Source organism: Zalophus californianus, chromosome X, assembly GCF_009762305.2.
Source record: "Zalophus californianus isolate mZalCal1 chromosome X, mZalCal1.pri.v2, whole genome shotgun sequence".
Classification (NCBI taxonomy): Eukaryota; Metazoa; Chordata; class Mammalia; order Carnivora; family Otariidae; genus Zalophus; species Zalophus californianus.
The window spans coordinates 124,826,351-124,850,242 of NC_045612.1; the positions used below are offsets into that span (position 1 = coordinate 124,826,351).

General features: G+C 48.7%; 1 protein-coding gene across 1 annotated transcript in view; it reads right to left on the reverse strand.

Annotated features, from left to right (window-relative positions):
• Positions 1 to 23,892, reverse strand: part of STS (steroid sulfatase) — a 156,573-nt gene that overhangs the window by 60,140 nt on the left and 72,541 nt on the right. Inside the window, exons 3-6 of the mRNA XM_027607863.2 lie at positions 16,248 to 16,388; positions 13,646 to 13,767; positions 13,435 to 13,557; positions 11,402 to 11,825 (exon numbers count right to left, since the gene is read on the reverse strand). Of these exons, the coding sequence (XP_027463664.1) occupies positions 11,402 to 11,825; positions 13,435 to 13,557; positions 13,646 to 13,767; positions 16,248 to 16,384 (806 nt within the window). The 5' untranslated portion in view covers positions 16,385 to 16,388. The remainder of the gene's footprint in view (positions 1 to 11,401; positions 11,826 to 13,434; positions 13,558 to 13,645; positions 13,768 to 16,247; positions 16,389 to 23,892) is intronic.

The window sequence follows — 23,892 nt, forward strand, 5'->3', positions numbered from 1 at the left end:
AGAGAATTTCAGAGCACTATGAGCATGTGCACCTCCGTTCCCACCACCATGAAACTAGTATGACGTGATGCCATCTGAAAAGTCAGAAAGCACCACCAGGTGATGTCTAATACTGGAGACATCACTTTTATTTGGAGAAATGGAAGTGTCCACAGCGTGCCTATGAGGAGAAGACTTGTGGTCCCCGTGTCCGGGTCAGCAGACTCAAGTGCTACGTTCTCGACACATTCCCTGAGGACACAACTCTGGAAGGAATGTCGTGGGAATGGCCTACTTTGTCCTCGAACTCTATTCTTCCTTCTCTATATGGTGATTAGTAGGAAGTCATGGGCCTTCAAACGCGTATTCTCTTTGGAATATGTACACACACACACACACACACACACACACACACACACAAGCTACTGCCTAGTAAACACCCATTTCTTGACTTGACTTCTTACGGCAACACCTATCTACCCACCTAATGCCAACTCAACTGTTCCGCCATATTGCCCACCTTCTACGACCCAGCAAGTCTCCTGGAATAATTGCTCAACTGTCAACAGTGACGTTTTGGAAGTTACATGGAACATTCTTTGAACTAGCCCCGATCTATAGAGTCTCAAGTTATTGCAAAAGCCTTTCTTAAGTCAGAATGTATCAAAACATCCTGTGTTGTAATGGGTGAGAACACACAGCTGGGGGAGAGTTGTAACTCATTGTCAATAGGTGGGCCTTGTGACAACAGTCATGTGCCTGGTGAGTGTCGGAAGGTCTGGGGGTTTTCGCCCAGGTCTGCTGAGAGGGGTCAACAACTTACATCCCCTCCTCTTGGCATTGTGCCAATCTCAGAAACGCACTTAGTTGATGCACTTTGGTTTTACGTTACTGGTTCAAATTTCACATTTGTCCAGGAAAGCGTCGGAAATGCCTTTCTGTCTAAACAGGACCATCGCCTAAGTGCCCTTTTGAAGGCTGCTGGGGCACAAATGGAGTGAATAACGAATAGATGGGTGGCCCAATGCCACTTCTACTAGAGCATCTGGTGCACTACCCAACGAATCCCTTACGTGCTTTCCTTGTCCCACCAGACCACGAGCTGGGGCATGTCACAGACATCTCGGGGCGGCAGGGCCCAGCACAGTGACTGCCAAGGAGCGTAAGCTCAGTAAACTCTGTTAGTCAATGAAACCCTGCATCAGCTCTCCCAGCTTCCGCGGGTCTACCCAGGACTCCCGAGCACTGCAGAGATGCATCAGTGCAATGTACATACACACATACAAATACATCTATATATCAGTATATATGTGTACGTGCATACACCTACACCTGTTATTAGTATGGGTGTATATATATAGAAACATATATTTATATATATCAGCATAGCTGCGTAAATCTGTACACATACACACCTATATATTACTAGAATAGGGACATATATACATGTACAAATATACACCTATTGGTATAGGCATACATGTACATAACATATAAGCTCTTAAGTCAGAAATCTCTGATCATTTCGAAGGGACTCTCCCCTCCGTTCATCATCTTTGCCAGACAGCAAGAGCTCTCAAGAAATAATCTACTTTATGAAATCAATGATGCTTTTACGTATTTATTTAGTTCCTCAAGTCGTTATCGTGAGATAATGAAAACATTTCAAAGTTTGAACTGGGTATCGCAACGCTAACAAGCTAAGCTCTGATAAATGAATGCACGCTTTGCTAAATGCATTTTTAATGCATTCGTGTGCATATAGCTTGGGTTCGTCCAGGCCATATAGCACCTTACAGGGTCACAGTCCTCAGATCTGCCACTTATCACACTTTACATGGAAGGCTGTTCCTTGCACTGATGTTCCCCTTGCCTTCTGAAACAGAACATAAGCCTAAAACATCAACTTTGAATGAGCCAGGTCCCGGCTGAATCAAGATCAAATTGAGCCAGTTACTGTGAATCATCTGTATGGCGCCTTAGAGTTATAGGGCTTGTGCTGAATTCTGTTGCTTTCCCTTTTTACAGGAATATACAAGGAAGCGACACTGTTATTGTTTCACAACAAACTAGAAAAGACCAAAAACAAACAAACAAAGAAAAAATACTCCACCAAAACCCAACCAGCAAACAAGCAAAAACCTTGCATGGAGTCTATGCCACATCGCCACATAAAGTAGAATTTGCATGAGAATCCAAACCCGAGACAGCTAGTCAACCATGACCTGTCCCCATTAATTTTCAGAAAGGAAAGAAGATGTGTTCACGTTCAGATGGACCCAATGGGGTTGTCATCCGAGCTGATGGTCTGCATGCGACGCATCGCTCTGGGCGCTTCTAAGTGCAGATGCCCTCCAAGACCCTGGGAGATGTGACGCTAAGCCGTGATAGGGCACGGACCTCTGCCCTACAGGAGGCCAGCCGGTGTGGCCCCCAACCAAGTCATGCTGTGGGAGGTTTACTCACACCTGGACACAAGGCAGCTGCTTCTCAAGAAGCAAGACGACGGCTCTAAAAACCGGCTTAGATTCCCCCAAATCAACATGCAGTGACACTGTTCCCAAATAGACAGTTACATGACCTACGGTTACAACGTCAACGTCCTCTGCTCTCCCGCTTATTTCTAGATTTAAGGAAAATAGATCGGGTGGCTTAAAAATTCAACCTTCTGAGCATGTATGTGATCAGAGCTGGTGATACGGCATGTGACTTGAGAGAATGTGCTGAGAACGAAGAGGCGTCCTGTGCCCAAGAGCTTCTGAAAAAATAATAAACAGAAGATGAAGAAGAAAGAGCCCGCCATCGGCCTCCCTGGCAGGATCCCAAGTTGGAGGCATTTTGAAATGTGAGCCCAGAACGAACAAAGAGATGACCAAGTCCACCCACCAAGCAAACGAGGGAGCCTGACATAAACACCGTTCATGAACCATGGTATTTGAGAGCCGTCAGGCCAGTAGGGGAGCTCAAGCCGAGCCGCAGAGTGGGACTCCTGTCCTGCAACGTACGCAGACCCTCCGCGGAAGGGGAGAAGGCCGTTCCTGCGTTCATCCTGACACTGTGCGTATTTATAGAATGCTCATTTCCATCACCTGTCTACAGAGCCGTTTTTCATTGAGCCGGCTAGACACTGTGGGTACCAGCCAAGGTCCTGGGAGTCCAAGCACAGCGACGAGGTTTTAGATACACCAACAATCCTGGAAAATGCAGAGACGCGTATCAGCTTGCGGAGGACTGCATGGCAAAGACTGACCGTCCAGAAACACAGGTCTGGTGGACGGTGCACGGGAACGTGGGCTACACACCCATAAATCCTTGGCAGCCTTGCACACACCCTGGGCTGTGACTGACAGACACAGCCTGCTCTCTGGTGAGGGAATTCTCGCTGAGCAATATCCTTCCCGATGCAGAGAGCAGGGCAGGCTCATGGAGGAGGTCTGGGTCTCCCTTTCCTACGACCTTGAAAACTCCATGACACTTCATCGAGTCGGTGGGCGGGAGATTTCCCACGAACAGCTCAAGTCCTACGTTATTCACCAGAGCTATTCAGTAAACAACGCTTTCGGAAATTTATTGCCACTGTGTTGCAAGCTGTGGGAAAAGACTGAACTTTCTGCTGCTCCGTGCCTTTGCGCTATTTGTGAAAAATGCCGAAGGAAGCTGCTTCCCAGCAACCTGTCATCATTTCAGAGGATCACAAGACTGATGTCCTATGAACGCAGACTGAACACATACGCAAGGGGATGGTGAAGCCATTATTTTTTTTTTCCTATCTGCCACGAAGCTCTCGAACAGAACATCCCTCATCCGAGGGCTTGACTGTTACTATGCCACCAAGGTCCCAACTTGACCGGCGTCGGCCACCACTGTGAACACCACACCGATGTGCACACAACCCGGCTATTTCTTTGTTCTGTCCACGCACTGCGCATCCACTGAGAGTACATCCGGCTGACACGGTCCTAGCGACTCAAACCTAAAGGTAAGCTCTGCCGGGTCCTGCCACCAGACTGCATCTGAAGCTGGCAGGGTCAGAACTTGTTCCTGGAGAGAGGCAGATTCCAGGGGTTCGTGCAGCAGGTCAGCGCCCCCGAAGGCTCTCTGCAAACACATTGGTGTCCAGCCTATCCCTGTGCATACTCACACAGTTGACAATGGCAGACACCTGTCCTGGCTATGCACCTGCTGAGCTAGAAGCACAAGTTCTATTACACAGAGCCCCCCAAATTATTCATTCAATAAATCAGAATATTTTTTAAACATTTTATTTATTAGAGAGCGAGCGAGCACAAGCAGGGGGAGCGGCAGGCAGAGGGAGAGGGAGAAGACTCCTGGCTGAGCAGGGAGCCCGATGCGGGACTCGATTCCAGGACCCTGGGATCACAACCTGAGCTGAAGGCAGACGTTTAACTGACTGAGCCACCCAGGCGTCCCCAATCCGAATTTTTTAAAAAATATTTTATGTCATCTTTAAACCCAATGTAGGGCTCGAAAGCACAACCCCAAGATCAACAGTCGCATGCTCTACCGACTGAACCAGCCAGGTGCCCCCAAATCAAAATAATCTTTAAACTAAAATCCCACCGGCGCACCTCGGTGGCTCAGTCAGTTGAGCATCTGACTGTTGGTTTCAGCTCAGGTCGCGACCTCGGGGCTGTTAGATCAAGCCCCAGTATGGGCTCTGTGCTCAGCACAAAGTCTGCTTGAGATTATCTCCCTCTGTCCCTTTCCCCCAGTCACTCTCTCTCTCTAAAAGAAATACATAAATCTTTTAAAACTAAACTAAAATGAAAGCCCACAGATGTGCAAAGAAGCCCAGAAAGATACCACCATCACGGCCTTTGCTACATCTTGGGTTGGGGGAGGCAAGTCGTTAGTGTGAAGGAGTGAAGACCACAACGATTTCAACTTCTTACTTTCGACACTTTTATTCTTCTTTAATTTTTTAGAGTCTCACATGTTACTCTTGGAGCCACAGAAAAATGGAGAGACATCTTAAAAATAAAAACAAAGAGAAGAAAAGTAAGAAAGCAACCCTCTCCTCCCCAAAAAAGATGAAATGGACACCCTGGTCTAAAAAGCCAATCTGTGTAAGCAGAGTTTTAAAAAAGTGGCCTGAGGGGCACCTGGGTGTGGCTCAGTGGTCCCAGGGTCCTGGGATCAAGCCCCGCATCGGGCTCCCTGCTCCGCGGGGAGCCCATTTCTCCCTCTGCCGCTCCCCATGCTTGTGCTCTCTGTCAAATAAATAAATAAAATACTAAAAAAATAAAAAAGTAAAAATAAAAAGCGGCCTGATTTCAGTCTTTGCTTACGCTGGATCTCTGTGCAAGGATTGTGCATGCTCAGCTTTGTCTGTGGCTCCGTAGTCTCACGTTAGATTCGAGGGCTTTTTAGCCACCAAGGATGCTGGACTCTGAACCCATCGATCACCACCTGTGATGCCCCCTCCCCAAACCCACTGTGATCTGACTACAAATACCTGAAGTCACCCACATGCCCCACCATACAGCAGGTGCAGGAGAGATCCTTTGCTGGTTCTGGTTGTAAATTTCCTAGCATGCATTCATTCATTTCCTGAACCCAGAGAGTGCAAGATACCGAGCATATGCAGAAAATAGATAGACAGATAGATAGATAGATAGACAGATAGATAGATAGATAGATAGTTTCCCTGTAGTTTAGGTAATAGGAACTAAGAAACAATTAGAACTGTTGTAATAGGAAATGAGATTCTGAGGAAGGAGATGGCTTTTCCAAGGTGCCTTTGGAAAATCAATCACGTGTCCTTGCGGTCACTAGAAGAGCACCCTAAAAGGGTGCAGAGAGCCTCCTTAGATGGACCCTCCAAGGGAAAAAAAGAAAAGAACAGGAGAATATATCCACCCCATCAGAGTAAATCTGTCCTGCTAGGAATAACTGTCCTGATTCAGACAGACAATACCACACAGATGGTCTACTCTTGAGGTTCACGCTCAGCCTGGGGATGGGGAGAGAGGCCCACGAAGGACATGAACAGATGAACCTGGGAATGGAGTCAAACTGGGGTCTATGCTAAGGCGCAGAGAGGACAGCAATTCATTCATTCAACAGGGGTTCTGAGGGCTAAAAAAAAAAAAAAAAAAAAAAAAAAAAAGCTAATACCAAAAACGTTGGAAAGTTTCCTCCAAATAGTTCCCTCTCGCAAACAGGCGTTTCTGCTTTCTCCCTGGGGCCTCAAGACCCACACCACCCATCCCTGATTTCGTCATCAGCCTGGACCCCCGCGAACCTGTGCGCTCCCATGCCTGACATCCAAAAGCTCACGCTTCCCGATTTCCAGTTTAGGTCACGACCCTAGGGCATAAAAGAGATCTGTGTGTTTGATGGAAACAGGGGGGTCTGACAGTGATTTATCCACGCCCCGTTCAGTTAGGAATGACACGGATCGGGAGGCAGAATCACGAAGAGCAAGCATCCCTCCACACCTGCATAGAGCTTGCGGCATGCTCGGCCTGGAATGGGGGCTTGTCCAAAGAGCCAAAGATCCCCTCCACTCTGCAACCTGTCTCCTGGTGACCCATGCACGGTAGAGGCCAATCAAGGGGCATCTGTCCTTACCGAGCAAGACAATTCTTTAATTATTTAACCTTTCCACTGGTGAACACACGTGCGTGTGTCCCTGTAGTACTGCCCTTAATTGTTAATCTGATGCACTTTTCTCACCGTGAATCAAAGATCAGTATCACCTCATCCCTCTCTGGCTTAAACGCTTACTGAAACTAATAAAGTCATCCCACGACCCCTTTCTTCGGAACATGCTTTGGGCCAAATCACAGCCATTCGTTATGGCCACTTACACCAAGGTCTGGCTGCAGATGTCAAAGGCTAGGTTGAAGGTACCCTGTAAGTGCATTTCAGGATTCCAATGGTGCCAAACATCAATGGCAGCAGAACAGGATAAAAGGTCGGGTCTTCCGATGATACATTCATCAGCTGTCCCAGGTCTTAGGGCATTATGGTGACACCAACCACGTTAGCAGGAGCGAGTCTCGATTTCCTGTAGAGCTACAGAGCACAAGACACGGCAGAGGGAGCTCATGATCACAACCCTCCAGTAAGGGCATAATCTCTGCACGGCAACGCCACGTCCCCCACGACTCGTACTTTCCATCATTCCCACGGTGCGCTCACTTCCCTTGGGGGACCGGTCAGGGATCGGGGTTTGTTAAAGTCGCAAAAACGAGATCTTATCACTCCAGGAAGTCAGTGATTAAAAATAGAACTGTAGCTCTTTTCCAAATTGTGGATTTGTTCTCTTCAGTGCTGAAGGTCCAAGAGATGTCCCATCCTTAGCGTAAACTGAAAGTTACTAGCATTTGTCTCACTTCTACTGACAACCTCTTAGAATACGCACGCACCGACACTGAATATGTTCCATGCATATGGAACACATCCTGAATTTGTTCAATACGCGTTGAACGTGGGGGCCTGGACAACAGAACACTTGCGGTAAAGTTCACAGGAACTTATGAATCCGGTGACTGGAGATCATAAACTACACAAATCACGCGGGTGCGTATAAAGCCATCGTCCTTGAAAACATCCTCTTCAGCCTGAACATCTGTATATTCGCAGAGAAAAAGACAGTGGTTTCTTTCAACTTAAATGTTGTTCCTAGCCATGAAGCCCTGTTTTTGATGTATCTGGGGAGGAAAGGGGCCAACATTTCTGGCTCCTCGTGCTGCAGAGCGACCAAGGTTCACCTCGCTCTGCCAAGGACGATGTGAAACGCCTCTCTCATTCTATCCACTGCCATTAACCTTCTAAAATGTGGCCTTGACTTACGCGAAAGAAAAACTACTTTGTGAATAAAATTAACTCGCTGAATTCACCTGTTACTGTGCGGCCTCCGATTTCTTTTCAGAATAAGCATCATTCTGCTTATTACCATCTCCATGGTAATGAGTATGCGGACATCAGAGCTCCCGTGAGAATTACCAGGATGCCTTCTAGTTTGGGGGCATGAGGACCGGGACTCTTCCGCTTCCATCTATAAATTTCCCTGGTCTTCTTCCACCTCCTCTGTACTCAGACCTAAGTGGTAAGTCGGCAGGGTCTTCACGGTCCACTCCGACTGAGAAAAACCACCTTCACGGGCATTGTGCTGTGCTTCTTGATCCAGGTTGTACTATCACCCATAGGGCTTTGGCTATCCACTCCAAAGTGTGGAGCCTCGAATTCCTCCCCAAGAAGACATCTCTTTTTCCCATCTCGTATGGATGTTTTGTGACGAGAAGGAGGCGATGTGTGTGGTGAAATGTGTCCCGGGTGACGTGTGTATCTCCAGTCCGTGGCGGGTCACGCACAAGCACTCCACAAGGGTCACTTACACTGGAACATGTCCCAAGCTGAGCCGCCATTTGCACTGTGCACCCGAGCTGGCTCTGATTTACAGAGCCCGGAAGAGACCGATGGCCAAGGGAGCAAGCCGGATGGCTGTGGGATCCTTCATTCGGGACACAGAGAGAGGGCTGGGAATCTCTTAGAAATCCACAGTTCATTCCTGCCTGTAAGAGCAACACGGACTTCTTGCCAACTGAATTGCATTAAGGATGACCTGTCTCTTGCATTACGATACAGCTCATAACATATGGTGTGGTGAGCTAATTATCTAGCTTCCCCCTAGAAGCAACTTCCCAAGATAAATTTTATCCCTAAGAGTAAATTAGGAGGCGGCACCATGGAGTGCACAGTGATATATTCCAAACCACTGTTCTCCTCAACACAGAAGAGTGTACTTTACTCCAGGGGCACATTTGCAGCAAATTTGGCTAAAGAGACCTCATTTGAGAGCATCACCCACCCACGAAGCATCTTTGCCTCACGCCCTTGCCATCCACAACTCCAAACCTCACGTGAGCATCTGCAGTATCAGTCGTTCCGGAGACGAGGCTTAGAGAAAGAAGATAAATTTTAGAAGCAAGAGTTTAAATCATCTTCCTCACTACTCTCGACGTAGGAATACAATGGGAACTGTGCACCCCCAAACAGTCTTTTATGTTAATGCACGAATTTCACAAACACTGTCATCGCTTTTGGTCATTTTCCTTCTGCTCCTAAGTCTGAATCCATTCCTCACACAAAGGTGGTAAAGACCTGCCTACGTTATTCAGGATATGCCGGTCAATGACGCAACACTTATAAATGCGTCTTCAGATCCTCAAAATAATATTTTTTTGCAAATACTGTTACGTTTCTTTGGTGACATATTGAGGGGGATTCTCAAGATTCATGGCTATCCCATGGACTGAATCAGATGTCACGCATCGCACAAGACGACAAATGTAGCCAAGGACGGTTTTATCCAGATGCTTTCGATCTTTGCGTCTTCAGGTAACGCGGGGAAAAAGCTTTCTGTGAATAGCATCACGGCACACAAAAACGCGGTATTTTCACTAATTCCGACCATGCACGTGCTGCGCCAACATTGGCAACAGGCATTTCCTCTGGAACCATCTATTGTGAAGAATAAACCCTCCTGTATTAACTCAGTAACCACAAGGTTCAACTGTGGTGTTGCTACAACATCTTAAATCTCTAGTTCTGCCGCAAAATTGCAGAAACTCCACATCATCAAGATCAACTGCATAGGCTTCAAGGCCCTTACAATCAAATTGCTTTCGGTCCCCTCCCAAAGTCACGTGCTGAGGAACCCATTAAAATGCCTTGTAATCATCTGAATATTCATATTCTCTACAGATTCAATCATTTCTGTCAAAATACCGCATGTTGGAGAGAAGGAAATCATCTGGACACCGAGGATGATTCCTGAACCCTGTGACTTTTTTCAGGGGGCCCTGGATTGTTCATCTCCTCCCATGTGTTTCTGAGAGATTGCTGGTAGATGCAGGCCGATAGGTGAGCGTTCAGCTGTTTTAGCAAATTTGGGAAACAGCACACTGCTGGGTTTTGAGCTTCGACGGACAGGTCTACAATCCTATGGGGAGCCATCCTATCTTGGAATGGCTGTTAGCTTGCTTATAAAACGCAGCGAGGTTAACCCACGAGGTAAGAGCTTCGTTAGCCACGCGGACTGTGCCCCACTCTTGAGTGATGACATTAATTTACTGTCCCAGCCAGAGAGATTTTTAAAAAAAATAAAACGCAGCGCAGTAAGATGGAAAGTATTAGAAGTGATCACTCTGCTAGAAAAAACAAAGAGAACCTTGTTTCTATTAACCGTCTCTGTCTATCTTACTAGATGACGATATGAAATATAGACCTCATAAAGTGCTGAGATTTTGCATCCGATCACAAGGCAGCATCCCCTTGTAGAAAAATCTACAGGCGTAACAACAGTTGTGACTTTTGCAAAAACCCAGCCATGCTCCAGTTACTGCTCCGAGTGTCCTAGGAGATGTGGGGTTTAGACCCTCTCCGGGCGCATGCAGCCTCGTCTCAGCACACCACAGTCGGAATCTCGGAGAGGTAAGACTGGCAATCCTCAGTACTCACCACCTCTGGGTTCTGCTAACACAAAGCCTGAGCAGTTGCCACTCTGGTTGTGTAGGCCAACAGTTAGGCTTTAGGTAGGCACCACTGACTCAACGGTACCTCCATGTGCCCGTGATGACCACAGAAGCTCAGGAGCATGACCACCAGCTTAAAACCCTCCTCCTTCTGTCCAGAACTGCATTATGTCCTTCCTCCTGCCATTTTAGCTCGGACCCATGGGTGTCTCCAGTCTTTGGTGCCTGAGAGACTCATGTTCTCAGCATGTGCCTGGCAACTGACCACACAGACCAGGTGTCTGATTTTCACGTGATTGTTTCCACCTTTCTCTAAAGTTCCAAATGGAACAACATGGTTTTGTCTGGTTTCGACAGCAGGTGTTCTTGAGATAGTCTCTACTCGGGACTGCCATCGACCCCTCTGTGGATGGTGATGTTCCCTTTGCTCACTGCAGCCCTCAACACTGTGCACCCAAGGGGCCCTAACCGACCTAAACGAGATCATTCGCTCCACCCAGGCTCCTCATACACGTGTTCTGCTCAGAAATTTTCATAGACTGTTTGGACTTCCCTACGTTGTTTCTGTCACAAGAAGGACACCTATACTCACCCAATGCACAAGTCAAGAGTAACAACCGTGGTTACACCTGAAGCTCCTTTGGTCATCTGGGAGACATGTTTTGGCCTGGCTTCAGAAGCACAGGATGTAAGGGACACCTGGCAGAGCCCCTCGGATGAGAGCCCACTCCATCACACTTCCTTGCACGTGCCATTCCACGGTGCACACCCCTCCTCCCGAGAGCCTGGTTGGAGAAATCTCCGCAGCTGAGAAGGGGAAACGTGGCTAGAAGGACCACCCTGTTTCTCCAGCCTCCATGGAAATCACCAAGCACCAAGTGGCAACAGGCAGCATCCGGATAAAAGGAGATACCAACCGTTGTATGAACTGGGCCGCGTCCGCCGTCAGCCTCTGCATGAGGTTGTCATAGGATATGGGCTGCTGGGTGATCTCATGGTTCCTCATCAGGAAGCAGTTCAGGGGCCGGAAGTAATGCAGGAAGCACACCAGAAGGCCGAGTATCATGGCGGCCAGGCAGAGAAGGCAGACGAAGATCCCGGGGGGCACATGCACCAGCCCCAGGCACTTGACCACCGCCAAGGTGAGGAGTGTGATCGCAATGATCTGAAGGGGGATGAAGACCAGTGCCCTGATGCCTCCAGTGAAGACGCTGCCTTCTCCGGGCTTGCAGTCCCTCAAGTTGGTCATGGGGATCCCATGGAAATAGTCAAAGCCGTGGCTCAAGGGGTGGTGACAAAAGTCTGTCTTGTTGTGACAGTTTGTCCCAAGGTGCCACTTGCCTGAGAAGACAAATGGATGATACATTTAGACCCAACAAACACTCCCACCTGAATGTCAGCTTCTGATTCCCACACACGGAAAAGTGGGACCGCTCTGCACATTTATTAGCCAAACTCCTACTCTGTAGAACCCCACGGTGTTTCTCTTCCTTTTCCACAAACACCAGGGCATTAACCACTCACTCTACCAGAAAACAATAACTTAGTGCTGAAAATAACGAAATAAAACAAAAGGCAAACACCTGACATAATCAATAGGCAGATGACAAAAATACATAGAAACACACAATTGTTTTTTAAAAGACATTTCCTTAAAATTAAAGTCGTAGAACCAACTTGGTTTGGTCCCTTGAATATTAAAAGTGAAAATGAATCCTTTCTCAAAAAACTATCCCTGAAGCATGAGGAAATCACACTCACAACTCAGCAATTATTTTAAACATCTATGAACATTTCTTATAAAATGTTAATTACACCACTAAAGTAGTGAGTGCCTCACAAAAGAAAAACATGATGATGGTTTTATGACAAGAGGTGGGAGGAAAGAGAATGGTCATTTTGCTTCTTTGAGAGATTTTAAGATTCATCTGATGACCCACATAGACCTATGCTTATCAAGTAAAAAGGGAGAATGGATCATTCCTATCAATTGAATAAAATCAATGAGAATGTCAACTGAGACAGAGTCTGACATGATTTTAGTATTAATATATAAAATGAAAATGTTCAACAGCATAGTGTTTATATGTAGTTTTGTGTGCTGTATGGCTATTCACAGTTATCTATTTATCAGTCTATTTGCTATCATCTGTCTCATCGCTGTGTCTCATCCGTCCATCCATCCATTACCCATTTATCCAACTGCCCATCCTCCATGCATCCATCTACCACCCATCCACCCATCACACACCCATCATCCATCCATGCATCCATCATCCATCCATCCACTTATTATTCATCCATTCACTATTCATCCATCCAACCGTCATCCATCCATCCATCCATTTCACCATCACCAAACCATCCTCCATCCATCCATCCATTTAACCATCATCCATTCATCCATCCATCCATTTAACCATCACCCATTCATCCACCCATGCATCCATCCATCATCCATTCATCCATTCATCATGCATCCATCCACCATTCATCCATCCATCCAACCGGCCATGATCCATCCATCCATCCATCCATCATCCATCCATTATCCATTTCATCTACTGATGTATCCATTCCTGCCTCTATCACCTATGTCATCTGTCTTTCCATATATCCATACATCCATCAGTCCATCCATCTATCCATCCATCATTATATATCAATCTCATCTGTTTAACTATCTATCCATTCATCCATACACACACACACACACACACACAGACACACAGACACACACACACACACACACACACAAAACGACACATATCGTTACTTTCAAATAGCCCAGATAGGTGCACTGTACTTTAATTTAGAATCGAAATCATTTCTTCCCATGTGAAGTTGTGCAAACAGTTATCAGTGATGTCATCCTTAAGAAGGCAGTTATCATGCCCTCGCCCTCTCGCCCTGCCCAGGCCCTCGACTCCCCCTCCTTAGCTGCCCATACCTATCAGAGCGGTTGAATAGCCTTGATTCTTGAGAAGCTTGGCAAAGGTAATCTCACTGGTGGGAAGTCCTCCAGAAGAGGCCGAGAAGATAAACACCCCCATGAGGGACTGAGATGCCATTCCTGAAGCAGGACAAAAGATCTATTGAAAGAGGAGGTCGAGGATGCCCCCAAGAGGACAAGAGCCATGGCTATGGAGCCCGGGGGTTACCTGATCGGATGGGGTACCGGCCTGTCATGAACGCTGCCCTACTTGGTGTGCACAGGGGCGAAGCTGCCAGGTGGTGAGTGAGCTTCACTCCTCCTTCAGCCAACTGGTCAATATTGGGCGTCCTAGAACAGAAGACTCATGTCATTCATGATGACCTTGAAACACGCAGTTTCCACTGTGCATTTTCTAGTGGGTCGCCTCTCAGTCATCCAGGGAAACTCCCAGAAGGACGGGTGATGCATTCTGGTGCCTCTGCCCTGGGAACGGACTGGCCCATCCTGTCGGGGCGTCATGCCACACTTGCCAGGCATTCAGAAATGAACCTCTTCCAGCTCTGGGACCACGCTGAGCTCTCATCCCACAGCCCCCACTGGGAACGCAGCCCCTGCCTGTCTGCCAGCCTGGCTAGCTTCCATCCTTCAGATCCTGGCAGAGACGGGATTCTTGTGGGCCTCCTACCACCAACCTTGTCCCGTGATGGGGCCTGGTCCATGGGTAAGACACAGCAGCTCCTCACTATAAAGGGAAGGCACAGCTAACTGCTTCCTCCTACACAGAGGCCCAGAGGCTGGAGCACGCATCTTGTTCATCATGGCCTGCAGGCCCTGCTCCAGTACCCACACAGACTAGCCCTTGCCAATGCACAGCTTGAAGGTGAAGGTCATTTCACTGCATTGCTCATGTCCACCTGCTCTCCCATCCATGAATTTAGGGTATGCATTTCACAGTCGACATTTCCACGGTGCTTCTGCCTTCCATCACAAGATCGAGAAGGTTTAGAAGACCAAATATGTGTACCTGACTTAAATCTCCTCGTGCCTAGACTGGCCCACTGAAACATCTGACTACTTTGGGGTGTGAGCCAACAAAATATAAAATGAAAAATGAAATTCACAAAGAATTGGAATCCAGTATGGAACAAGACAGATGTGGGGTACGTTGTGACATGAATTCTTCATTGTGATTGTGTACAGTTTTTTTTTTTTTTTCCTTTTGAGATCTGGTAGAAATGGAATGTTAAAACTTGACTGTAAATATTTTGATTAAAACACCTGAGTAGGAAAGGTTATCTATTATCTCAGTGAAATTCAGGAATACATATAATATTAAAAATCATACAATATTTGTCTTTCTCTGACTGACTGATTTCACTTAGCATAATACTCTTTAGTTCTATCCACATCATTGCAAATGGGCAAGATTTCATTCTTTTTGATGGCTGAGTAATATTCCACTGTGGAATTTAAGAAACAAAACAGATGAACGTAGGGGAAGGGAAGGAAAAATAAAATAAGATGTAATCAGAGAGGGAGACAAACCGTAAGAGACTCTTCAGTCTAGGAAAGACAAACTGCGGGTTGCCGGAGGGGAGGTCGGTGGAGGGATGGGGTAGTTGGGTGACGGGCATTAAGGAGGGCATGGGATGTGATGAGCACTGGGTGTTATATGCAACTGATGAGTCACTAAATACTACCCCTGAGGGGCACCTGGGTGGCTCAGTCAGTTGAGCGTCTGCCTTGGCTCAGGACATGATCCCAGGGTCCTGGGATTGAGCCCCGCGTTGGGCTCCTTGCTCAACGGGGAGTCTGTTTCTCTGATTCTCTCTGTCTGCCCCTCCCCCCAGCTTGTACTCTCTCTCTGTGTCAAATAAATAAATACATAAAATCTTAAAAAAGAAACTACTACCCCTGAAGCTAATAATACGCTGTATGTTAATTAATTGATTTTAAATAAAAATAAATAAACGATAAAATAAAAAAGTGAAAAAATCATAAACAAAACTTAAGAAATGATCACGACTCTGATAAGAAGAACTAGATTAGTAGCAACAGAGGTACGAGAAGCGTCCAAAAGTAAGATCTAATGAGGCCAAAGGTGGGGCGGGAAACCTATGCGGCCAGCTGAAATCTCATCCTTGTCTGTGTGTTCCAAGGTCTCACCAATGTAGGCGAGCACACATTCCAAACACGACAAACAGCGTCTGATGCAAAGCTTCAGCTCGGGATGGACACACACGTGCACGCCGCGCTCTCCGCAAAAGAACCAGACGCCCACTTGCTGTTTGACCTGACACAGAGCCACGCCACCCTGTTCCGAGCTGCAGTGTGGTGCGGGGCGCGCGCGTCTCCCCGCATTGTGGTGACCCCTGGAGCTTGGGAACTTGTGCAGGCTTCCCACCTGGCATCTGTCCTGTGCCACCTGTCCCTGGCCAGGCTGGCTGCTCATGGTGACAGCAAGAAGGCATGGAGCTGGTCAGCAGGGACGGGGGCCGTGGCGGGGGGGAGCCAGTGCCCAACAGACAAACTGGCCTCAAAGAGTGGGAGCAATGGAACAGGGAAAGGAGGGGACGGGTGGAAAGCAGTACAGGATGTCTGAGTAAGGAAGAGTCCTTAGGAAGACCTTGCTCGCGGCCCCCCTGGGTTTACCTCATGCGACCCGATCGCGTCCCACCCGCCTTCCTCACGCCCCTACGCATGTGCGTCTCCGTAAAGCCACACATGCACCTGTGCGCCCGGAAGGGCTCTGACACGTGTGGGCGTTCTGCGCTCTGTGCGCGTGAGCTCACGTCCCTGCCGTCCAGCTCTTCACGCAGCAGGCGCACCTGAGCGTCTCGTTCCCATAGCAACCAGGATCTCCGATGCCAAGGTCGTCGGCCATCAGCAGGACGAAGTTGGGCCTTGAGGCTGCGTGGCTGTGGGCCTCACCCAGGAGCAACAGCAGGAGGAGACGGATCTTCATCTTCCTGCAAAGGCCAAGCACACAGACGGACGTGAAGGACACCAGCGGGTGGCGCACCATCTCCTTCTGTGGGACCGTCCCCCAACCCGTCCGCCCCACACAATAGGTGCTCCAAACACACCCCAACGCATCGCCGGGCAAGGAACCTGATGCTTTTGTTTCCAAAGCAAGCATTTCTTCCTCCAAGGACAGCAACGACCTCCCATTCCTTCCCAACGCAAAAACATACGCTCTGTTTGGGAAAATGCAAACACGATCACGGGCCACCTCTTCCTGGGGGGCCAGCTCCATAATTCGCTAGAAGTTCTCCGTTTGAGCCCTGGATCGACTGGCACTCCAAAGTTCATCTCTTTTCTAAAAATTATCTTTTTTTTTTTTTTTTTTTTTTTAAGGGAAACACAGGTATATATTTCCAAACTCAAGGAGCACCAGGTTCAATGGCGCTGAGGCTGCAGGCCCAGGTGCCGGATAATCGCTTAGAGCAAATGCACCCAACGTAGGGAACCCACAGCGTCATCACAACACACACTCACACTGGGTGACATCCACACCCTTATCCCTGCAAGCGGTCAGCACGTGACGTTCCAGACGGTGGGGCCTCTGCACACGGCATTCCAGATCTTGCAACAGGGAGATGAGCCTGGATCGTCCAGTTGGGCCCAACACACTCGTAAGTGTCCTCACAAACGGGAGGCAGTGGGGCATTTGGTAGGTGACAGGACCAAAGGAGGGGTCCGCGGTGAGCAAAGCAAGGTAAAAGGTAACGTAATGCGGGGCCAGGAGCCCAGGAGTGCAGGGGCCGGCCTTCTAGAAGCCGCTAAAGCCGGAAGTCCCAGAGGAGCCCGCTGACAGCCTCATTTCAACCCCATAAGACTCCCTCCAGACTTCCCATCTCCAGAACATTAGCATAAATGAATTAGCGTGGCTTTAAACCTCTAGGATGGTGGTAGTTTGTTACAGTATCAAGGGAAACGGATTCACGCAGAATACGAACCAGGTGTATTGTATGCGGTGTCTCCGTTCACTGCTCCATCCTACAACACAGAACAGTCCCTGCCACGTACTGGTGTCCATGTTTTGGGCTGCGTCATGTTAGAGACTTTGCTCGCAGATACCCGGGGTTCCTGGTGGTCTGCTCCCCTTGAAGGGGAGGACACGGGAAGCCGGATGGAAGGCCTGCCTGTGTGTGTGTGGGTAGGATGAGCTGTCAGGACCTGGGAGCCTCTTCTTCGGACCTGTGTCTCCACGGAGCACCCCTCAATCTCTGCTTGGGGCCGGGTCCCTCTGGCGGGCCACCTTCTGCGACTGCAGTGGGGCGAGTGGTTGGCTGCCCTCCCTTCCCAACACGGACATTGATGACTGTGCCTCGATCCGACCCCCGTTTCCCTGTGTCCCAGCTGGGCCTGAAGCCCCGAGCTCAGAGCCTCCCTGACGCACTTTCTCCAATGACCAGCCTTTTCCCTCCAGGGCCTGGCTGACAAGGGGGCCCTGCCAGGTCCGTAGCCTTCGGACGGGGGACCTAGAGATCCAATCTTCCACAGAGATGTGCAAGCCATCCTCAGGCTTCCCTCCTCACTCCTGACCCCATCTTCACAACGACCTGGAGCTTCTGCTTTCTGGCCCTTTCTGGGTCCTGGGATGCTAAGTTCAGTCTTCCTGCTGGCTTCTGCGTCCACAGACAGGGAGGGACTCCCTTCCTGCCTTCGGCTAACCCCGCTCCTGCTCTGCCATCTTCCACCCTTGTCTAGCCCTCTCTTGGACAGGGCGTGGGGGTCAGTGTCCCTGTCCCACTGGAACCAGAAGCCTGACCTCCTTGGAATCACATTCTCTGCTCTGTGGGCAGATGTCGGCGTCCCACTTCATCTGGCGTCTGCCTCCCTCCCCACTCCGCTCCCCGTCCGAGTGGTTCTCAGCCCCAAGCCTGTGTTCCTGTCCGTTCAGAGCCAGAGCTGAGGCGGGGGCTACGGTGGGGGTGCTGTTGACCAGGCTACCCGGCCAGGGACAGGCCCGGCCCCCTGGCCCGTGGGGGCAGCAGGGAGGCGTGCAGGACTCTCTCCTCTCTGAACATACCCTCTGACGTCAGGCGGTCTCTGCGACCGAGCCAATGAGCGACCAACGACAACTTGTGCGGATACGAGGCTGGAAAGATGCCCTCTTTCCTAACCACACTGGGGACCCCCCACAATGGCAGTGGCTGGGGAAACAAAGACCCACGACAGCCACGTGAGACAAAGCGCTGACATTCTCTCTCTGCTGCATTAACAATACCTCGCTCCAACTCCACCAGAGAGGAGATTAACGAGGACGGTACCCTGTGTTTTAGATGGTTGGAAGGATTTATGGGTAATAGAAGGATTCCAAAATTAGCATCCATCTGTCAGCATGAGGACTGACACACAGGAGAGCTTTGAGGATGACGGAAGATCCCCCATTAGGGATGCCCACGGAATGCGGAGGGTTGGCACGGCGGGGGTCCCTAAGTGAGCTGAACGCCTTGCAAAGCCATAACTAATACCAGCGACATATAAAAGAGCACGCTCACTAACCTCCCGTCCCCACGAGGACGCCACGGGGGGCGTTCACACCCAGAGGAGCCGACAGCCACAATCCTGCGGTCACGTGCTTCCAACTCCTTAGTCTTTTCACGCTTCGCTTCATGTAGAAAATAAATAAATACAACTTCTTACCTCAAAACCCCAGGTTTCTGAGTGCATGCAGGCACCCTACGTGCTTTGCCTAGTTCTCTACCGAGTCAGCTCTGTGAAGAAATACCCGGAGCAGGCGCTCATCACCCTTATTATTTTAATTGTATTTTTCTACTATTAATGATTTGTTACGTAAATAAATGATGATTGGTTGTTAGCTTACTGCTGTCATAAAACAGGGTTTCCCAGCCTTGGCATGACTGGCACTCGAGATGGGAGAAGTCCTCGCTGTGGGGCTTGCTGGTCACTGGACGATGCTCAGCGGCACCCCACAAGCAAAACCACCCCTCACAGACAGCCTCCGAGTTCCTGCCTGCCTGCATCTGTAAAGTCATCCGCCACCCTTCCCGGCATCTGTAAAGTCATCCGCAACATCTCTGCATCCTGCACCTTCCACTCACCCCCTCTGCTGTCCCTCGCAAGCAGCTTGGCGTCTACGGAAGGATTCGGAAACGGCCACCCACCCGAGTAACCGTGAATTTCTCCCTTGGACCCACGAGTACATTTTCAATGCTGACAGATGATGCTCCTCGGCCAGGAGAGGCCCCCAACACTTACCGAAGCCTTTCAACTCCCGTGTACGTGGGTACCCATCTCGGGAAGGGTCTTCGAAGAGAAAGGCCCTGAGCATAGCTCCTTCCCTGGCTTTCCCTGCCTCCCGTCTGTCACTGGTGTGTGTGCCATGTACCAGCTTCCCTGTTCACCAGGAGAGACCCATCTCCCAACGCTCATCTTGTCCGCTGCCTTTAGGAACCCAGATCACAGGATCCTTACCCTCATGCGTCAGTGACCCGAAGCAGCAGCTTCCTCTCTGTCCAGACCTACTTCCGCTCCCCCCTCTTGCATCCCTCTCCCTCTCAAGCATCCTCCCTTCTCAGAAAAGCGAACTCTGCCCCCCACTCCTCCCGTCCTCTAAAGACAACCACGCAGGGACCCGTGGTTCTGACTGCAGCAACGTGCTCATCCCTAACGCGGCCCTCAATTCTCCCTTTGTTGGCGTTTTCTCCCTGCCTGTCGGCAAGTAGGGGAATGTGTGGAGAATTACGAGTCGGGGGTTTTGTCCCTGTTCAGGCCACCGGCCACGAGGTCTTGGGCGCAAAGCACCAGCTGCCTGTGCCTCGGGCTCATCCACCATTCGCTGCGATCCTGTCTGTGCCATGGGCGGTCAGCACACATGGTGGAAATAAAGGGTTTCCACACAACCGGGACCTCAGCGACCCCTGCACTCCCGTGTGCTCTGCATAGCTCACGGCAGCCAAGGCTCAGGAACTAGCCAAGCATCTGCCGACAGACGGACAGAGAAGACACATTCTCTACACAGACAATGGAATATTACTCAGCCGTAAAAAGAAGAAAATAGTGCCATTTGCTACAACAGCAATGAACTGGGGGGATGTGATGTCACACAGAGAGACAAATGCAGTATGAAAAGAAATGTGGGGGGCGGGGGGGCTCAGTCGTTAGGCGTCTGCCTCCGGCTCGGGTCATGGTCCCAGGGTCCTGGGATCGAGCCCCGCGTCGGGCTCCCTGCTCCACGGGAAGCCTGCTTCTCCCTCTCCTTCTCCCCACTGCTTGTGTTCCCTCTCTCGCTGTCTCTCTCTGTCAAATAAATAGATAAAATCTTAAAAAAAAAAAAAAGAAAAGCAATGTGGAATCTTGAAAAAAGAAAAGAGGTCAAACTCACAGATGCAGAACGGAACACGCTCGCTGGGGGCAGAGACACGGGGGGAGGTTGGTCCAAGGGACACGTGTTCAGTTTTACGATGACCACGTTCCGCGGACCCGGTGGACAGCATGGAGACCACACTTAATAATACCGTGCTGTATACTTGCTACGGCCTTCAACAGTAGATCGTAAACATTCTCACCACACACCAAAACATGGTGAATAATAGGTGAGTTGATGAGTGTGTTAATTAACTGATTTGTGATCATCATTTCATAATCTGTATGCATATGAAATCATCACGTTTCCATTTCAGATGTATACAATTTGACTCGTCAGTTATACCCCAATAAAGCTGGGACGTAGGGCAGGAAGAACATCCCCCTGCCACCCCACTAGGAAAAGAAAAAGAAAGAGAAGAAAAAGTCACCAAAATGATGAAGCGCTAGACAAACAGCCCTTGTTAGGAGGAAGTTAATCCATCTACACCTTCACAGCTACAAGCAATTCACTGACAATTCAACCAAATCCATTCCAATTCAACACACTTATGGGGCAAAAACCAGATAACCGACATTGTGACAGCCTCGGGATGGTTGCACGAGCCGCAGAATGACCCCCACACGCCTCCGGCTGGTCAAAACAGAGAATCCACGTGAGCATGGTGCCCACTCCAGTCACCACTGGAGTGACAACTGTGGCTTTGGCAGGTGACATGAGGTTTCAATCCCGGCCCCCCCGCCCGGAGAAACCCGGGGCCATGATTCGGCTTCTCTGTTGGTACTTTCTTGTGCAAAATGGGGATAATCGTAACAATACCTTGTAAGCATCACGGAGAAGATAAAATTACACACCCAGCACTATGAACACATAAGGGGCTAATCACTAGGGGCCAGTGGTTGTTAGTGGTAGTCATCATGATCCTATTATTATAACTTTGTGTAGACTATAATGAGGACAGAAACAGAGTTTCAGGCAAAATGTGGCAGCCGACTACATACTGGCCCCAGGGACACCCTTCGGGTATCCCCCTCTCGCATAATCCCCTCCCCTTGGGAATGGCTGGACCGTCGCAACGGACAGCACGTGACGTCTGTGCTTAGGTTGCAAAACACTGTGACTTCCATCTGGCTAGCAGACTCCTCCTCCTGCTGGATTTTAATGGAGTGAGATTCTGTGTTGGAAGAGAACCCTCCCCCCACCCCCATGACAAGGAACCGAGGGAGGCCTGCAGCCCTCACGCTGACCACCTACAAGGAACAGAATCCTGCCCGCAACCACCTGAGTGAGCTTCGGAATGGAGCCTTCAGAGGAGACCACCACGCTGGCCGGCAGCTTGATCGCAATGCACTGGCCACATTGTACCGGATTCCTGACCCCCAGACACTCTGAGATAAGAAACACTTGTTGCTTTGAGCTGCTAAGTTTTACACTCATCTGTTACACAGAAGCAGAGAAATCATACAAAGTCCAAGAGCTTTGGATGGGAAGTTCAGTTGTGTTAATGAGGATCTGCGAAAGCTTTAATGGCAGGGGCTCAGAGGCCATGCTGAACCTATTTTAAGAACATGCTTCATTAGCAATGAGTAGTCAGAATTTATGTAAGTCACTTAAAGACACATTGCTCAGCTCACCAACCATGTGAAAAATGAATTTTTGTTTTACGATCAAAGGTTGAAAAATACCAGGAATGGAAAATGTACTTATGGTAGCCCAGAGGGATATGGTTGACAGAGAGATTAAATGAAGCAAAATCCAGGCTCCGTGTAAGTCTTAAGTAAAGTTTCACTCAAAGTCCAGCGATTTCGAGCATTACTTTGGCCCACCCTGCCTTTACTGTACACAAAGGTCAAAATTCATTTTTTTCAAATAAACTATTTTGTTGTCTTTTTACTTTTATTCTGAATGTACGGACAGAAAATATATCTAAAGCCACTATGCAGAGAACCACTCCGATGATAGGTTTCCCTCTCCCTATCCCGTGCTTTTTCCTGTGCTGTTTCTGGGAATGGCTGAATGCACAGCATTCCTATGGTGGCATGCCGTTGTTTTGGCTTTTGTTTGTTTTTCCCTGCAAGACTCTCACCACGAGTTGGAGAAAAGCCTCAAGGAAGAGCAGGGATCAGCAATGGGTAGCACTGTCAGCCCACCCAGGACACGACGGGCAGGCAGTGCAGAACTTCATCAGGGGATGATGTGCATTCTCTGTCATTCTGCTGTTCCATGGCAGATGGGTCTGTCAGAGTTTAGAGGGAAAGTGAGCCCAGTGGCCATGACTTCACAGAGACGCTGGTACCCAGGCTATAGGTGGAGGCAGGCGGGACAGAACATCGGGACTGATTCGAGATGCAGTTAATACAACCAGGTAATTAACTGGATATGAGGTGTCAGACAGAGAGAGAGCGTGGTCAAGGAGCCTTCAGCCTTGCTCTCTGGAAAGACATGGGGGCCATTAGCTTTGCGGAGAACAATGAAGACAGAAAATGTCTGGGGCTTAAGATGGTATCTCCTGCACGCCAGGACGTTGCCACAATAAGGATCCATTGTACATATGTATCTTCCTTTGGAAAAATCCATTCCAATTTTCTGTGCCTTTTGCTGAGAGGTTTAGTTAAGGTGTAGACCTTTTTTTTTATTTTTGTTTTAGTTGGAATCAAACCCAATAGGAGATCAAAGCCCTTTAATAATTATTAATATCTACAGAGTATTCATTTCTGAATCACAGAATGGGTTTGTTTAGCTCAACGTGACATCATGTCATTAACTGTACCTCCAAAATGTGCCTGCATTAGATATGGTTAGGCCTCGGGTGAGAAATATCACCCAACCCAGCTGAAAACGTGAGAAAATGTAAGTTGGTTAATAGCCATTTAGAATCCCCCTGCATATAAATTACTAGGGTCTGAAGTAACCAGAACTTATTTTTTCCCCACAAGCATGGACATTTATAAAGCCGTTTCAAAGTATTAAAACACAGTTAGTTGATAAAAGTACTTAAAAAATAAATGAGAGTGCTCTACTTCAAAATATGAGCACGGCACACTAACTTCTGAAAAACTGCATGATTTCCCTCCTTAAAAAATTAAATTATTTTTCTGAACAATCTTAATTTGGCAAACAAGCAAGAAAACACTTTC